Here is a 14988-nt window from a genome sequence, read left to right on the forward strand (position 1 = left end):
ATATAAACCTAGACACCTGGTGGGATCTGAGTTGTTTTGGATGAACATATGTAGAGCCCTGTGCAGATACAAAATTTGTATCTGCATCCAATCCGCAGTCTGCAAACATGGTCTATGGATATCTGCAGATTTGCAGGGCTCTACATATATGCACATTGTGCTGTGCCTACACAGTCCCTGCTGCTTGCAGTCTTTTTGAGCAGTCAGGGATGGTTAAAATTGACAAGACAAGATCCCTGCTCTTTGTGGAATCACAAGACTGAAGCTGGCAGGGAGAGTGGAGGGACAGCATGATTCCCATATTTTCAAGTCACCTGCGCTCATCCATGATCATAACATATCCAGTATGCAGGGATTGGTAGCATAATGCCTCACTGAAAGAGAATCTGATCTCTGTCTTGGTGTCGGTATGCAAATAAACAGCAGTTTCGCTCTGTATTTAAGGAGAATAGGTAGCTGCTGCAACAGTGGGGTTTTGTGTTTAATTCCAAGTGTAATAACTAAATGATTAAATCCTAAACCTACTTTCTTTCTTACTAGCAGCATGACCTCTTGTTGTAACTTTAAATATTCCACGCAAGACACCAAATTTGGCCTGAAGTCATGCATAACATTCCTTCAAATGTAGCTCTTGGGACAGTCAGGTACTGTGCAGATTCTGGCTTGCAAAAAAAATAAAAATAAAAAAATCAATACGTTAGAAATAGTCCTGAGCAAAGAAAATTTAAATAGTCCTTTCCTTTCACTTTTAATTGTTTTAAAGTATTTGCCTATGCTCTGTTTAAGAATTTAAAAAAAAAGCAGTTGGACTTAATTGTGTCACATTTAATTCTGTAGCATTTCAGTGACGTCATAACCACACTCCTGCATTTTATTGTAAGCTACTTATGAAGTCACCCAAACCACAGCACTGCCATGCTGGCTTGCAGCACCGCCGCGCAACCATCTGTTCCATATAAAGTGTTCATTTTCAGAAGAGGGAGGAAACCAGGTCAGACAGCTTTAAGAGGAAAGGATTTTTGCTTCATGAGTTCTGCAGTATTTTCATTGATGTGTTGTATTCTTCTCATATTCTGGCTGGATTTCTTTTTTTCCATTTCTTTGGAAATATGTTTTCACTTTTTGTTACAGGTTAGAGGAGCATTTTCCATGCAGGAGAGTGGTAGTGACATTTCATGAAAGTAGCTAGAAGTGTTTACAGACGAAAATGTAACTTTATAAACAGTTTCCAGAATGCCACAGGTCCTTGCCAGATGCCTGGATATTGGCCAGCACTGGTCGGAGTTGCTTTCAAGCGCACATAGTGAATAGTTCAGAATGTTTTATTAAGACTGGGGAGGGACAGATATGAGAGTGGAGGAAGCAGCTGTGTTGTCTAAAAGTTCTCCAGGTACTGAGCCTTTGGGGCTATTTCAGCATTCCCTCAGTCAGGTTCAGACCATATCCTAAGTACATCAGTAGTTGGCAGTGACAGTTTGAAGTACACTATCCTGAAAGGGCAAAGGAACAGTGCTTCAAGCCAGACTTCTTTTTACTGGCCGCTGTGACTTCTCAGGCCACCTGCTAAGGATCAAGAAGTCTTGCCTCAAGCCTTAATTGGCCCCCAAGGTCAGGGGTCCCGCTACAAGCCTGCCTGAGGAAGTCTCCTGGTAAATACCAAATTAGACTGCAGTCTTCTAATTACTTGAGTGTAGACCAGAAAACTTAAATGTGCAGCTTGCTGATTTAGATGGGTGTAGCGGGAATGAGGAGAGTAGGGTGGAGTCAGTGGAAACAGAAACCTAAGTATAGAAAGATAGATCTTGTAATTTTGTCTAAACCATCTGATTCTGACTAACTGCTTCAGGGTCAGTGAAAGATACATGGTACCTGGAGATGCTAAGGACATGTCTAAATTGCAAGTGGGGGTGTAATTTTCAGCTCAGGTACATGTACCTGTGCTAAAAACAGCAGTGTAGCTGTGGTGTGACAATGGGCTAGCTGCCCCAGGTACAATCTTACCTGAGATCCTAGGTACGTACTTAGGAGGCTAGTCCAACTCACCACCAACCATCCCCATGGCTATGCTGCTATTTTTAGTGTGCTAGCTTGATCAGTGCTAGTGAGGGCATGTCTCCTCGAGCTGGAATTTACCCCTCCAGCTCCACAGTAGAGCTTCCCCAAGAACTTCCTACTCCCCAGCTGCTCTGATTTATTTTGTAGAGCATCATGGGGTGACCTTATAGCAGGACATGCTGTGAGTTGCATGATGCAGTATAACCCAACAAACCTTACTCATTTTGGTTTGCCTTTAGTCGTGGCCCTCATGGACGGAATAATGGATCTTCATCATACAAGTCTGGAACCAGTCCACCTACTTCTCGTGACAAGGACCTATTGTCAGTACTGTGCAGAAATCAGTTGAGTCCTGTTAACTTCAATCAGAATTATGGAGCTTCTTCAGCCAGTAGCAGTAACTCAGGTTCATACAAGGGAAGTGATAGCAGCCCAGTTATGAGGCAAGTGCTTGTTCCTTTCTCCCAGTTTTAATTCTGTTATCTTATCCTCACCATTCTGGACTGTGGGATCAGTCCTCTGGACTGGAGAATAAAACAGTTTTCACCTCAGTACCACTGTGTAGATTTACAGGCAGGAACTGTGGTATTGGTAAAGGGGCAGTCAGGAACACACTCCATCCTACTTTCCTACCACCTTGATCACCTCAGTGTCACAAGATATATGGTCTCCACTAGCCTAAGGGCTCTATCAGCCAGATTTCACATCCAAGTCTGATGCTTTCATGTAGTAGTATGTGGTTTAGTGCTCTTGCTCTTGCTTCACACACACAACTCCCATTGACTGAAGAGGAAGTTGAGTGTGGAGTGGATACAGAAGTTAATGTCCACTCAAGGCTAGATCCACAAAGGGATTTAGGTACCTAACTGACACTTTAGGTGGCTAAATTCAAAATTTAGATCTTGAAACATGCCTGCTCGGCTGCTGCCTAGCCCCGTCGGCACTTGCATTCCCTCAGCACTTACATTTCTGCTGATTAAAGTCCCCTCGGAGTCTTCACTTCTGCCGCTGGGCAAGGTGCACAGCCATCTAAGTTCTGCCTGGATATCTAGATCACCCTTGCCCCAGCGGGATCCTCAAACTTAGTGTCCCCCCACCTATCTCTCCTGCAAAGCCCAATCTGGTAAATGGCATTTGTTGAAAGGATTACAATATCCTTGTGGATGAGTCCAGTTCAGACTGTGTGTGTGGCTATGCGTACATGTGCACACTGAAGGCTAGATCACAAAATAGACTTAGAGTCACAACGCCTAATGTTGTGTTATGGAATATTCTGGGGTGGGTGGGTTTCTCAGTCTGTCTTGTTATTTAAATAAATCCATTGGGCCAGAGAGTGAGAGACTCCATAACCCAGTGATTAGGGCACTCCCCTGAGAGGTGGGAGACCCAAGTTCAAACCCCCGTTCCTCATCAGGCAGGGGGCAGCGATTTGAACCTAGGGGTCTCTCATTCTGGTTGAGTGCTCTTACCACAGGGCTAAAGGTTGTGAGGTCACCACCTTTCTTGTAAAAAAAAAAAAAAAAAGCATTTAGACACCTAACTCAAGGAGAGGGTTCGCAGCTGTGAAACCTGAGGAAGGCCAGTGCCTCTCTTTGGCCAAGACCTGGGCATCTAACTCCTTTTTAGGCCCCATCCCTCTCCCTCTGCATTTCCTGTTGTCTAACTGAAGTGGCTCCCAGCTCAGCCTGCTGGTCTTTGTGGATCTTAGGCATCTAACTCTCCCCAGGCATGTTATAAGGAGCCTAACTTGGGACTGTGGATGCAACAAGGTTGCAGGGCATGTAAACATTAGGCAGTGTGATCTAGCCTTCAGTGTGCGCATGTACACATAGCCACACACACAGTCTGAACTGGCTTCCTCCTTGTAACAAGCTCTAGCTATTGTAATATCCTTTCAACTAATACAATCTATTCAATTAACAGTCTGCTTCCTGCTGAATTCCTAACAACCTCACAATGTGCTGCCTTGTCTATATTAGTGTCAGACATCTCTGCCAGTGACCTTACTGTACACTTGTAGAAACCTTTACTCTATTTTAAGTTAGAGAATATCTGGGTATTTGAAAGTCAAGTCTCTAGTCTGGTATAATTGCACTAAATCCAAGTACAGTAAATAGCAAAATTCTTATTGAAGCCACTGGCAAATGCCTCAAGCACTATGATTTACCAGACTAAATCACTAACGTTTACTGTGAGATACCCAAATTGAGTCCAATGTAAACTCAACTTTGTGCCAGTCAGGACTGATGTGGAATCCATCCTCTCTTAGGAAGGTAAAGAGTTACAGGAATAACACTGTTGTTTTTTTTTTTTGTTTCAGGCGGTCGGTGAGATATACTTCTTGTGGGGAGAATCATGGCATTAAAGCACCACATCCAGAGCAGTATTTGACCCCACTGCAGCAGAAAGAAGTTACAGTGAGACATCTAAAAACAAAACTGAAGGAATCTGAGAGCAAACTTCAAGAAAGGTACAGTTTCTTCCAGAAAAATAATTTGGGAAGAGATGAGATTTATTCAGCAGTTTCCACTAGGGAGAAAATCCTGAAGTTCCTACTCCCTTCTTGACTGCAGTGAGTTTTGACGAAGGAGCTTAGAATTTGGCTGTATCTGATTAAATTAAATTGTTTACAGCCATTGCAGGTTTCATAACCCGTTCCATGAATGCATACAGTATAGTTAACTTTTGGAAAGGAACCAGTGATCTCCTTTGAGCCTGGACTGCATTATAAATATTTTGAAGGGATATTTTTAAAATCAATCTGATATTGCACCAGTAACTTTTGCACATGCAACTGTTGATGCCTTCAGACTTGTAACTATGTTTTCAAGGACTGGCTTTGCAAGTGGCTCAATCAGCTGTCAACATCAGTCATGTCCAAAGAGTGTATTTCTGCAAATATGAGAAGTTACTGAACAATATCGTCTCTTGTTCTAAACCTCTTTGTAATAGAAAAAGTCTCTCCCCCCCAACCTCTTGACAGCAAAAACTCTTTGACAGGAGATCCTGCCTGGTTGTGTTTTTGTTTGTTTTACTCACAATAGTACTATGTAGTGATGTTCTGCAGAAGAACAACCGCTTACATTACACAACAAGAGATATTTCTTTAATTGACAAGTTTATGGTTTGGGTCTGAATCGTGGTGCCTTTGCACAGAGAGACAGTACAGGGAGTGGGGAGAGATTTGAATGAAGTGGAATTTTACACACATCCCTTTCCCCCAAACAAAGGCATGGCATAGATAACCGCTGTCATGCTGCCTCTGGAACTTTCTGTGTAGCCCCGACATGTGTGGTTAGGTCAGTGAATCCACTTAGCCGTCAACCAACTTACCTTGCCATCCATTGTCCTCATGTTATACCTCTGCCAGTCCACTGTGGAACTGTACTATGTGCATAGGGGCATTGGCCCAACTTTTTGCAGCATCTCTACGTCCTCACCATCCCTACGTAATGGAATGTCTCTGAATGCTTTAATTGACCAAAGAACAGAAGTTTTACAGTGATTTTGCTTTTGCGACAGGGAAACAGAAATAGAAGAGCTTAAGTCGCAGCTGGCTCGCATGAGGGAAGACTGGATTGAAGAGGAGTGTCATCGAGTGGAAGCACAGCTGGCCTTGAAAGAAGCAAGAAAGGAGATCAAACAACTCAAGCAGGTTATTGAAACCATGAAAAACAGCTTGGCTGAGAAAGACAAAGGGATTCAGAAGTATTTCATAGACATAAATATCCAAAACAAGAAATTGGAGTCCTTGCTTCACAGCATGGAGATGGCTCAGAGCGGCTCTCTGAGGGATGAGCAGTGTATAGAGTATACATGTGAGTCACCTGGTAAGTCTTTAGGTCCAAGTACAATATATTCCAAAATGGTGGACAGCCTAGTTATGGAGGACCAAGCCATGGAGGACAGCAGGCTGCTGCTCAATGATGATATGGCTAATGGGACTGACTTTTTTGAAGAAATTATTCTGGCTGCTACACCTGAATCTGGTGATCCAGCCCTCTTCACTTCCACTACTGGGCCCGCTGCCCTAAACCAAAATGCACTTGAAAGGGTCTGTGCTGAAAAACTAACATCCTCACAGGCAGAGGAGAGTGACAACAGCATGAGGATGGAACAGGCCATTCAGACTGATGTGGTGCCATACAGCCCAGATGTGGAGCAGCTCGTTCAGAACATATTCAGATCACAACATACCAGTTCCATGAGCCCATTTGCTACCTTAAAGGGATTGGATGGATTTCCTGCTCAATGTTTCAGTGAATCTGCTTTGCTACTGGACTTAAATCCCAGTGATCCAAACTCTGCCATCCTTTTGTCTCCCATGGAGTCTCCAGGTAGCAAGGGGGATTGGAGCATTAGCGAAAACCGTGTTATGAAGGAACTTGACTTTACAGCCTCCCATGATGAAACATTCAGAAATGTCATTACTCTCTCTCAGGCAGGCATCACGAAAAGGTACTGGAGCCGCAGTTTCCTTGTAGATCTTTTGGCTGTAGCAGCCCCCATTGTACCAACAGTAATGTGGGCATTCAGCACTCAGCGAGGTGGAACGGATCCGGTCTATAACATCGGTGCACTGCTTCGTGGCTGTTGCCTGGTGGCACTACACTCGCTGCGTCGTGCACCTTTCAGTACCAAAACCTAAGTGCAGCTGCCCAGTCGTGAGTGCTGGTTGGTGGGGGAAGAATTACAATAGACCATAAAACGTGTGTGTGTATAATGGCAGAGTCTGTCTTTTTGCTCCTGAATATTTGATTTGCACTATATTTAGTTGAAAACATGTTTGTTGTTTGAAACTGAAGGAAGGCTCAGTGACGTGGCGGCTTGGTCCTACTAAATGTACTACCCGTGTACTTTAGCAAGCATGCTGTCGCTTTTCATTTGTAGTCTGATGTATCGATTCTGACACTAAAAGCTCATACTTCCAAGGCAGCTTCGGGCACGTATTGTATGTCTGTCTTGCTTAGCGCTCTTGTAAAATATATAATTGCCCTAGCATTCCACTGGTCTTTGTGTACAAGGGGACAGTAACCAAAAATGCATTTGTGTAGGTTGTTGGGCATCTTGAATCTTGCTATGTTTAATAAATAGGGGGTAAATATATTTGATGCATATTATTTTAAAGTCTTAAATGAACTCTTATGGTAACCTGCTAGTCATTCAAACCATGAAATATTCTCTTTAAGTGTATTGTGAATTAACTTATTTTTTGCTTATTTAATCGTGTTTTATTGGAAACAACAGATTTATAATCACAAATTACAGTAAAGCATGTTAAAAGTATGAATATGTGTTTTATTTTAGCAAAACCCTCACCTGCAATAAACTATTAAAAATTAATGCAGCTTTAAGGTTGAAATTTTACACACAGAGGAGGTAGGAGCCCAGTGAATACACCAGGGCAGTGGTTTTCAAACTGCGGGTCGCGACCCGGTATTGGGTCCCGGAAGGTAAAGCACTGGGTCGCAGCGGCTCTGGTTAGCACTGCCGACTGGGCCGTTAAAAGTCCCATCAGCGGTGCTGCCCAGCTAAGGCAGGCTAGTCCGTACCTGTTCAGACACCGCGCTGCACCCCAGAAATGGCCAGCAGCAGGTCCAGTTCCTAGGCGGGGGGAGGGGCATGGGGTGCCATGCGCTGCCCCCACCCCAAGCACCCGCTCCGCACTCTCATTGGCCAGTTCATGGCCAATGGGACCTGGGGGAGCAGTGCCTGTGGGTGAGAGCTGCGCGGAACTGCTTGCGCACCTCCGCCTAGGAGCCGGACCTGCTGTTTGTTGCTTCCGGGGCACAGCGCGGTCCACGGTGCCAGGAAGCCTGCCTTAGCACCCCCGCTGTGCCGCTGACCGGGAGCCACTCGAGGTAAGTCCGCACCCCAACCCTGCACCCCAATCTCCTGCCCCAGCCCTGAGCCTCCCCAAACCCAGAGCCCCTTCCTGCACCCCAAACCCCTCATCCCTGGCCCCAGCCCAGAGCCCTGACCCCCTCCTGCACCCCTCCCTAGCCCAGAGACCCCTCCCACATCCTGAAGCCCTCATTCCCAGCCCCACCCTGCAGCCCTCACCCCAACCCTCTGCTCCAGCCCTGCGCCCCTCCCACACCTCAAACCCCTCATCCCCAGCTCAGTTGGGTCATGGGCATCAACAGTTTTCTTCAACTGGGTCGCCAGAAAAAAAAAGTTTGAAAACCACTCCACTAGGGTACTGTAGATTGGCATTGTTACAACAGGAGAATTTGGCCTGAAAAACTTGGTTATAGCTCCCACAGCAGCTAGTGATCTAGAGATGAAGTGCTCTGTATTCAGTCACCAGTCCCCAAGCCATCAGTTCCAGTCTTCCACCTATTTTGTATCATTGTGGATTGGGTTAACTTTAATCCTTTAACATATTTAGAATTTGGCCATGTACAGTTGCTCTGGGAACCCATATTCTGAATTTCTGCAATCTGAGAAGTGTAAAAATCTCATCCTTAATTTTGGATTCCTGTATGTCTTTGCATTGTTTCCCTAGCTTTTTTTCAAAAGCCAGTGGGCCCTAATGAGTTTAGTTGACTTTTGAACACATGCTCTAACATTTGCATGCTGCCATACATGTACATCCGAATGCAAATGCTGTGTCCCCCTCTGTGCACCACGGGAATTGCATGTGCAGATCCTAGAGAGGTAGCAGTGTCTGGTGGATAAAACAAACGGAATGAGATACAGTCTATGCCTGACTCTCTGAACCTTCTTGCAGTGAGACCTTAAGACATTTAACCTCACTGTTGTCAAGTTTTTCCTTTTGTAAAGTAAGTGTAACAGCACTTCCCCATGCCACCTACTTCAGAGGGGTATTGTAAGGTGTGACTACTGATATTCATGAAGTGTTTTGACTGGAAGGGACTATCACTTGATAAATATTAAATACCCATGGGCAGTGGGCTAACTGGCCAACATGTAGGAAACAGTCCACAGGCAGGTAGCTCATTTACAGATACTGATGAGAGTTTACCTGGACCCTAGCACTTCCCTGCATTAATAAGACATTCTGTGACTGCACCTTATGTTTTCCTAGTAATACTTTATTCTTAAACAAACCCTCCTCCATCATTCCTGACGCATTAGTGCTCAGTGTGGTCTAAGGACTACAGGATAGGTGGTGTAAGTGAATGCAAGGGAGTCAAGTTGGTGTAATTTAAGCATCAAGAGGCTGTAAGAAGACAGACATTAAGGCCTTTTCCTGTCTACTCACACCCCATCTTAAATGCTTTCTGTGCTACTCCCAGCTTGTGACACCTCTCCACCCCCAGCAGCCACCTAACTGGACTGCCTTATGTTCGTCACTTACACACCTCTACAAAGCCCACAGTTTTAGTTACACCTGTGCCAACTCCTGCATACCTACTGAAATCGAAACAGTAGGATTTGTGCTCAGCCAGGCAGAGAGGTAAAGCAGCATTTTATCAAGCCAAAAATTTCACCTCAGGGCTGAGAAACAGCATGGGAAATTTCACAGGCAATTAGTTAAAAGGCAGGCCAAAACTCCTGGACAGGTGTGCAAACAAAGTGATTTCTTAACCCTAAGATTCTAAACAAGCAGAACGATAACTTCTTAATCTTTAGCTGTAAGAATGTACTAAAATGAAAATCATGCTGTGTTCACATGGTGATGTAAGGGTATTGTAAGCCCAACTTCCTGTTCCAAAGAATGTGGCATAACAGGCAAGAAAACCAGACCCAGGGCAACAGTTCTGATACAGGAGTTTGCGGTGAAGTCAGGACTTCCCAGGTAAAATCAAGGAGCTCAAACATCATGTGCTGAAATCCCACGGAGGGATTCAGAGGAGGAAGAGCGTGGTTGGTTTGGCTGTAGGAGAGTGTGGCTTTAGCAGAGGCATTTTGACTAGACTGGTTGAGAGCAGCAGCAACATGTGGGGAAGTCAATATAGAAAAGTAGAACAGAAAGTAATCACATTGTAGACTGTAGTAAGATTGATGTATGGAGAAGGCCTTGGCTAAGACTAACAAAGAGAAGAGAGCGCAAAAAGGCCAGGACATAAGGAAAGGATGCAGTGGAAGATGAGAAACAAGTAGAGTTGTCAGTGGGTATGCCTACACTGCAAAAAATACAGCAGAGCGTCTCAGAGCCTGGTCAACTGGCTTGGGCTCATGAGGCTTGTGCTACAGGGCTAAATATAGCAGTGCAGACGTCCCTGCTCCAGGTGGAGCCTCAGCCCCACCCTCACTGGGTCCCAGTGTTCAGGCAGAAACATCTACATGGCTATTTTTAGCCCTGGTCAGGTGACGGGGGCTCTGAAGCTCACTGCTACATGATTTTTTTTGCAGTGTAGATATACCCATTGGTGATAGAGAAGGTAGGTGGAGAAGCAAGATGAGAAGTTCAGTTTTGGAGACAGGATGGATTGGAATGGGTGGCTGGACAGAGATATGAAGGTTGGGGGTAGTGAGGTAGGTACGGTCTTTGGAAGGGTCAGCTGATGAGAACTACAGAAACCTGAGAAATACCAACAGTTCTGGGACTGCCCAGCTGAAGTAATGAAGAATTACAGTAAGTTAGTGTTTTAGAATTCATAAACATTCCCACAAATATTCCTTCCATTTTCAGTTACCTGAATTTATCTTGCGTTCAGCATAGCCAGCCCCAGCAAGTGCTGGCTGCATAGCTGACATGAATATGATAGATGCAGCTGTAGGGTTTTGCACAGCTGCGGGAACGGGACTCTATTGGTTAGGATTAAAAGCAAAAATGAACCACTAGAAGAGGAGGGTTGTGCACCAATTTACCATGCAAGCTCACACCAGTGTACAGTACGGGATATCATCTCTTGTCAGACTTATCCCTTTTATAGCAGCATACTAATACCAATTCCATCTCCAAGGTAAGAACACACATAGCTTTGTTTTATCTTCTGCACTATTAACAAAGTGTGTGCAGTCTGAGTTTAACACCGTGCCCTTGGACACAGAAAAAAACCCAAGTAATTTAAGGGCTTAGCCATCTTCAGCTAAATGAGTGGTGATGGTTGTCTCAAAGATACTCGCACAACCCGGAGGAAGAGAGAGTCAGACATGGGGAGTCTTGGTAAAGATACGGAGAGTGCACAAGGTCACAGCTGGTTAAGGACTATACAGGACTCTCCAGACTTAAAAATAAATAAATGCATTGTTAGGTCCATTGAACTGTAAGTCCCCATCTCAAATGACCCTTTGTTAAGATGTACCCCACATCTTGGTTCCTTTATTTATATTTTATAAATTGTGGATATTTCAAGTGGATGCCAGTTATATTTGATCTTTGAATGATGAGAAAAGCAGTAGTTAATTATTTTATAAAAAGCTAATACCTTAAGGATTAGGAGGTATTTAATATTTCATAATCTTCACTGTAAATAGGATGTGCATGAATTTCTCTCTATTTTCAACATTTCCTCACACTAGTCAATTAGAAATGACAGCAATTTAAGGGATACCATGATTCAGAATACACAGAATATTTATTCTCTTTGTATAATCTCATTCGCAAAGCAAGACTTCCTATCATCCCCTCTTATTCTGTCAAACGCATAAATCAATTCATAGTAAACATTTTTGTTTCCCAGAAGGCATGTTCAGAGCCTGGAAATATTCCATTCTTTCTACCAGACATTTTTGGAGGGCACGTTGCTACATACACCGTTCAATAATTTTTAAAGATGTCAAGTGATTCTAACAAGTTTTCCTTTTGTTAAGCATGAATAGTTTTCCTTTTGTTAAGCATGAATAGTGACAAGTGTTCAACAGAGTTGTAATGACACTAAATACCAGACAAACATTTGTTTTCATCTTGAAAGTCAAAATGCATTTACAGCTTGAACCAGCCAAATTGAGTCCAAGCCAAAGCTATGTATGCTCTGCGTTAGTGAGTGCAAAAGCCAGACAATTGTCTCAGGAATAATTTTCATGAGTCCACAGCCTTATTATGCCATTCCTTAGTATCTCCATCACTGGGGCTACTAAGGAAGATGAAGCACTGATAAAGACCTATATTCCTTCCTGAGCTAAAATCAGTTCAGCATAAAGTTACACCAGATGGCTACTACTTCCCCATTCTCATGGCACACCTGCCCTGTCCCAGGAGGGGGTTAGAGTCACCTTTAAAGTTGCTCTAAACTTATGCTAGTTGACAACAGTCCTGATGAAACTGAAGACCCCCTAGATTTGAGGCAATGCAGTGGCAATCCTGTCCTACCGTCTTCCTGCCACTCCAACCTTATCGTCAGAAGGCAATTGTCATGGGTACAGAGTATGCAGATTTGACATCAGTTGAGAGCTTCCCTGCAGTGGCGGCGTTCTTAACCTGTCTTGGCATCCGAGACTTGTCTTCCTATTGTGTCTACAAGATACCTATCAGTTTTGGGCATTATATATAGAATAGAACCATTGTACACAGAGAGAGAGAGGGGAGGTTTACTTCAGTTTCAGGCTGGAAGATAATCCAGTGCATTATCTGACCCTCAGATGAGGTGGCAGAGAGAATGGGTCCAAGAATTAGAAGTGATGTTCATTTGGAAGCTGATCATTTTTAAGAACCTCCTCCTGCCATCAGCAAAAATTGCTGTTGTCCAGTGGGGTTTGCCTTTTCGCGTATATAGGAAAGGGTTGCAGCCAGCCATGCGCTGCTTTCTGTGGCTCCGGGGACCATCAGTAGGTTGTATAGGACTGGGCCTTAGCTTTGGCTGTATATATCACATTTTTTGTTTTATAATATGTTTGCCCTGTATACAAATCCTTTTCAGAAGAATCCTAGTATACAGTACAGAATGTATGCAACGTTTCAGAATAGCAGCCGTGTTAGTCTGTATCTGCAAAAAGAACAGGAGTACTTGTGGCACCTTAGAGACTAACAAATGTATTTGAGCATAAGCTTTCGTGGGCTACAGCTCACTTCATCAGATGCATGCAGTGGAAAATACAGGAGGATGATTTTATATACACAGAGAACATGAAACAATGGGTGTTACCATACACACTATAATGAGAGTGTAGTGGTAACACCCATTGTTTCATGTTCTCCGTGTATATAAAATCATCCTCCTGTATTTTCCACTGCATGCATCCGATGAACTGGGCTGTAGCCCACAAAAGCTTATGCTCAAATACATTTGTTAGTCTCCAAGGTGCCACAAGTACTCCTGTTCTTCATGTATGCAACGTTCACCTCCACCTACCACTGAAATGTAGCCACCTTTGGGCTGGAAGACGACAGCCATTTTGGTTGCAAGAATTAAAGTTTTCAGGAGGGGAAAACTTCCCCCATCCAACAGATTTACTGGGGGAATGTTTAGGAAGACTGAATGCAATTGGAATCTGCTTAGGACAGCGTGGTTAATAGCCCATTGATCATATAAATAACCAGATATAGATATATTATCTGAACAGCTCACCAATACTGAAAGGTCATTAAAGAACCAATCATGTTTTTTCCCAATGACATTACATAAATAAATGTGCTCCCATAATAGCATGCAGTATCAACTCTAAAATGAGAAAAGTATGCAAGTCAGACTGATATTAAAATGTTATCGTGCCAATCTCTTCCACTTGAGACATCTCTGCCTACAATTACAGTGCATTCTTCTCTTGGATTGCAAGTATAACAGTACTGAAAACGGTGTCAGCAAAAAATAAAATCCACTTCATTTCCACCCTTGCTGGTCCTCAACCACAGCAAGCCTGTTTGCTGTTGTTAAAAAAAAGGAAAAGAACTGTATGGATGATAATCAGCTCAACAGAAACAGAAGCATTATTTTCCTTTCAGTATAGGTCAATATCATCTTACATAGGAGAATGCAAGCATATTTTTATAGCATCTTTCCCAACATTTATAAATAAGACAATTAAGAGTGGAACAGCAAAGGTGCATTTTCTGAAATTAAGCACAGAAGCAAAGAATTCTTTAAAATTATTTAATTACACTTTTCAGGTAAGCATAATAGATAATACAGTAGATTTCCCACCACTGAATTATTTACACCCTTTTTTCTTTAAGCTTCAACCATCTATTAGAGTTTATGTCCCCACCATCAGACTGTCACTGCAGCAATCACTGTTCTTGTATAAGGGGGTGGTGCTGGAATAGCGCTATTGCAGGAAACATTGTTCCATCAAGGTATGATTTGCAGGGTTGGTGTTTTATTTTTAAGATCCATCTACTAATAGTTCAAGATACTTTATGGGAGAATTCGGGCTCCAAGATGACCTGAAGAATGCATTAAAATCAAGCAGTGAGTTCTAAAAATACTTAAATCAATACAAATGATGCTTTATGTTGTGAAACTGGGATTCTCCTTCCTGCTGGTACAGTCATCCTAGAAGTGCTTGTGTTAGGATAGTTTTACACCAATTTTGTTCTGCTCTTTCTTCATTAGCCTTTGTGCCTCTTTCTCCATTTTCTTCCTTTGTTGTTCTGCTGCTCTCTTTTCCCTTTCTGCTATCTTCTGCTGCCTGCAATTTGAAGAGAGAACATCAGATTCACACCTTTAGAAAACAGTGCAAGATCCCTTTTACACTGGCTGAAGCTAGACAACTCTTATTTACATGTTTTCAATAAATACTGAACTTCTTACTTCAGGAAAAAAAGACTCTTGTAACTGTGAGCATTAAAGTATACTGAGCCTGCAAACCCCTTTAGGAATGATGCCTGAAATTCTGGGTTATTCCTGTGCTCCTAATTAGGCAGTTATCAGTTAACCTGCCTTTTCCTCATGCTCAGATTGTTTAAGCTTTAGTTGAAAGAGGGCATATTCTGCACTTTAAGTAAATTGCTGATGTCAAACTTTGCTTCTGTTAAATCTCTTACACTGCATTTTCCCCAGTGAAGACAAGGGCTATAGATCTTATCTGTTGGCATCTCTGTATCAGAATCCAGTAACTGTACTTTATTCTTGAGCTGTATGA

The 14988-nt window shown here is 43.2% G+C and overlaps 2 protein-coding genes across 17 annotated transcripts in view; one reads left to right on the forward strand and one right to left on the reverse strand.

The window, feature by feature from the left end:
* SYBU (syntabulin) overlaps nt 1–7341 on the forward strand; it is a 53968-nt gene extending 46627 nt beyond the window's left edge. For all 3 annotated transcript variants that reach the window (XM_037892103.2, XM_037892101.2, XM_037892102.2), the window contains exons 5-7: nt 2295–2498; nt 4376–4525; nt 5578–7341. In XM_037892103.2, the coding sequence (XP_037748031.1) occupies nt 2295–2498; nt 4376–4525; nt 5578–6703 (1480 nt within the window). In that variant the 3' untranslated portion in view covers nt 6704–7341. The remainder of the gene's footprint in view (nt 1–2294; nt 2499–4375; nt 4526–5577) is intronic.
* Nucleotides 7342–13983: 6642 nt separating this feature from the next.
* EBAG9 (estrogen receptor binding site associated antigen 9) overlaps nt 13984–14988 on the reverse strand; it is a 41214-nt gene continuing 40209 nt past the window's right edge. For all 14 annotated transcript variants that reach the window (XM_043539172.1, XM_043539167.1, XM_043539169.1 and 11 more), the window contains one exon: nt 13984–14535. In XM_043539172.1, the coding sequence (XP_043395107.1) occupies nt 14415–14535 (121 nt within the window). In that variant the 3' untranslated portion in view covers nt 13984–14414. The remainder of the gene's footprint in view (nt 14536–14988) is intronic.

This window comes from Chelonia mydas, chromosome 2 (assembly GCF_015237465.2).
Source record: "Chelonia mydas isolate rCheMyd1 chromosome 2, rCheMyd1.pri.v2, whole genome shotgun sequence".
NCBI lineage: Eukaryota > Metazoa > Chordata > Testudines > Cheloniidae > Chelonia > Chelonia mydas.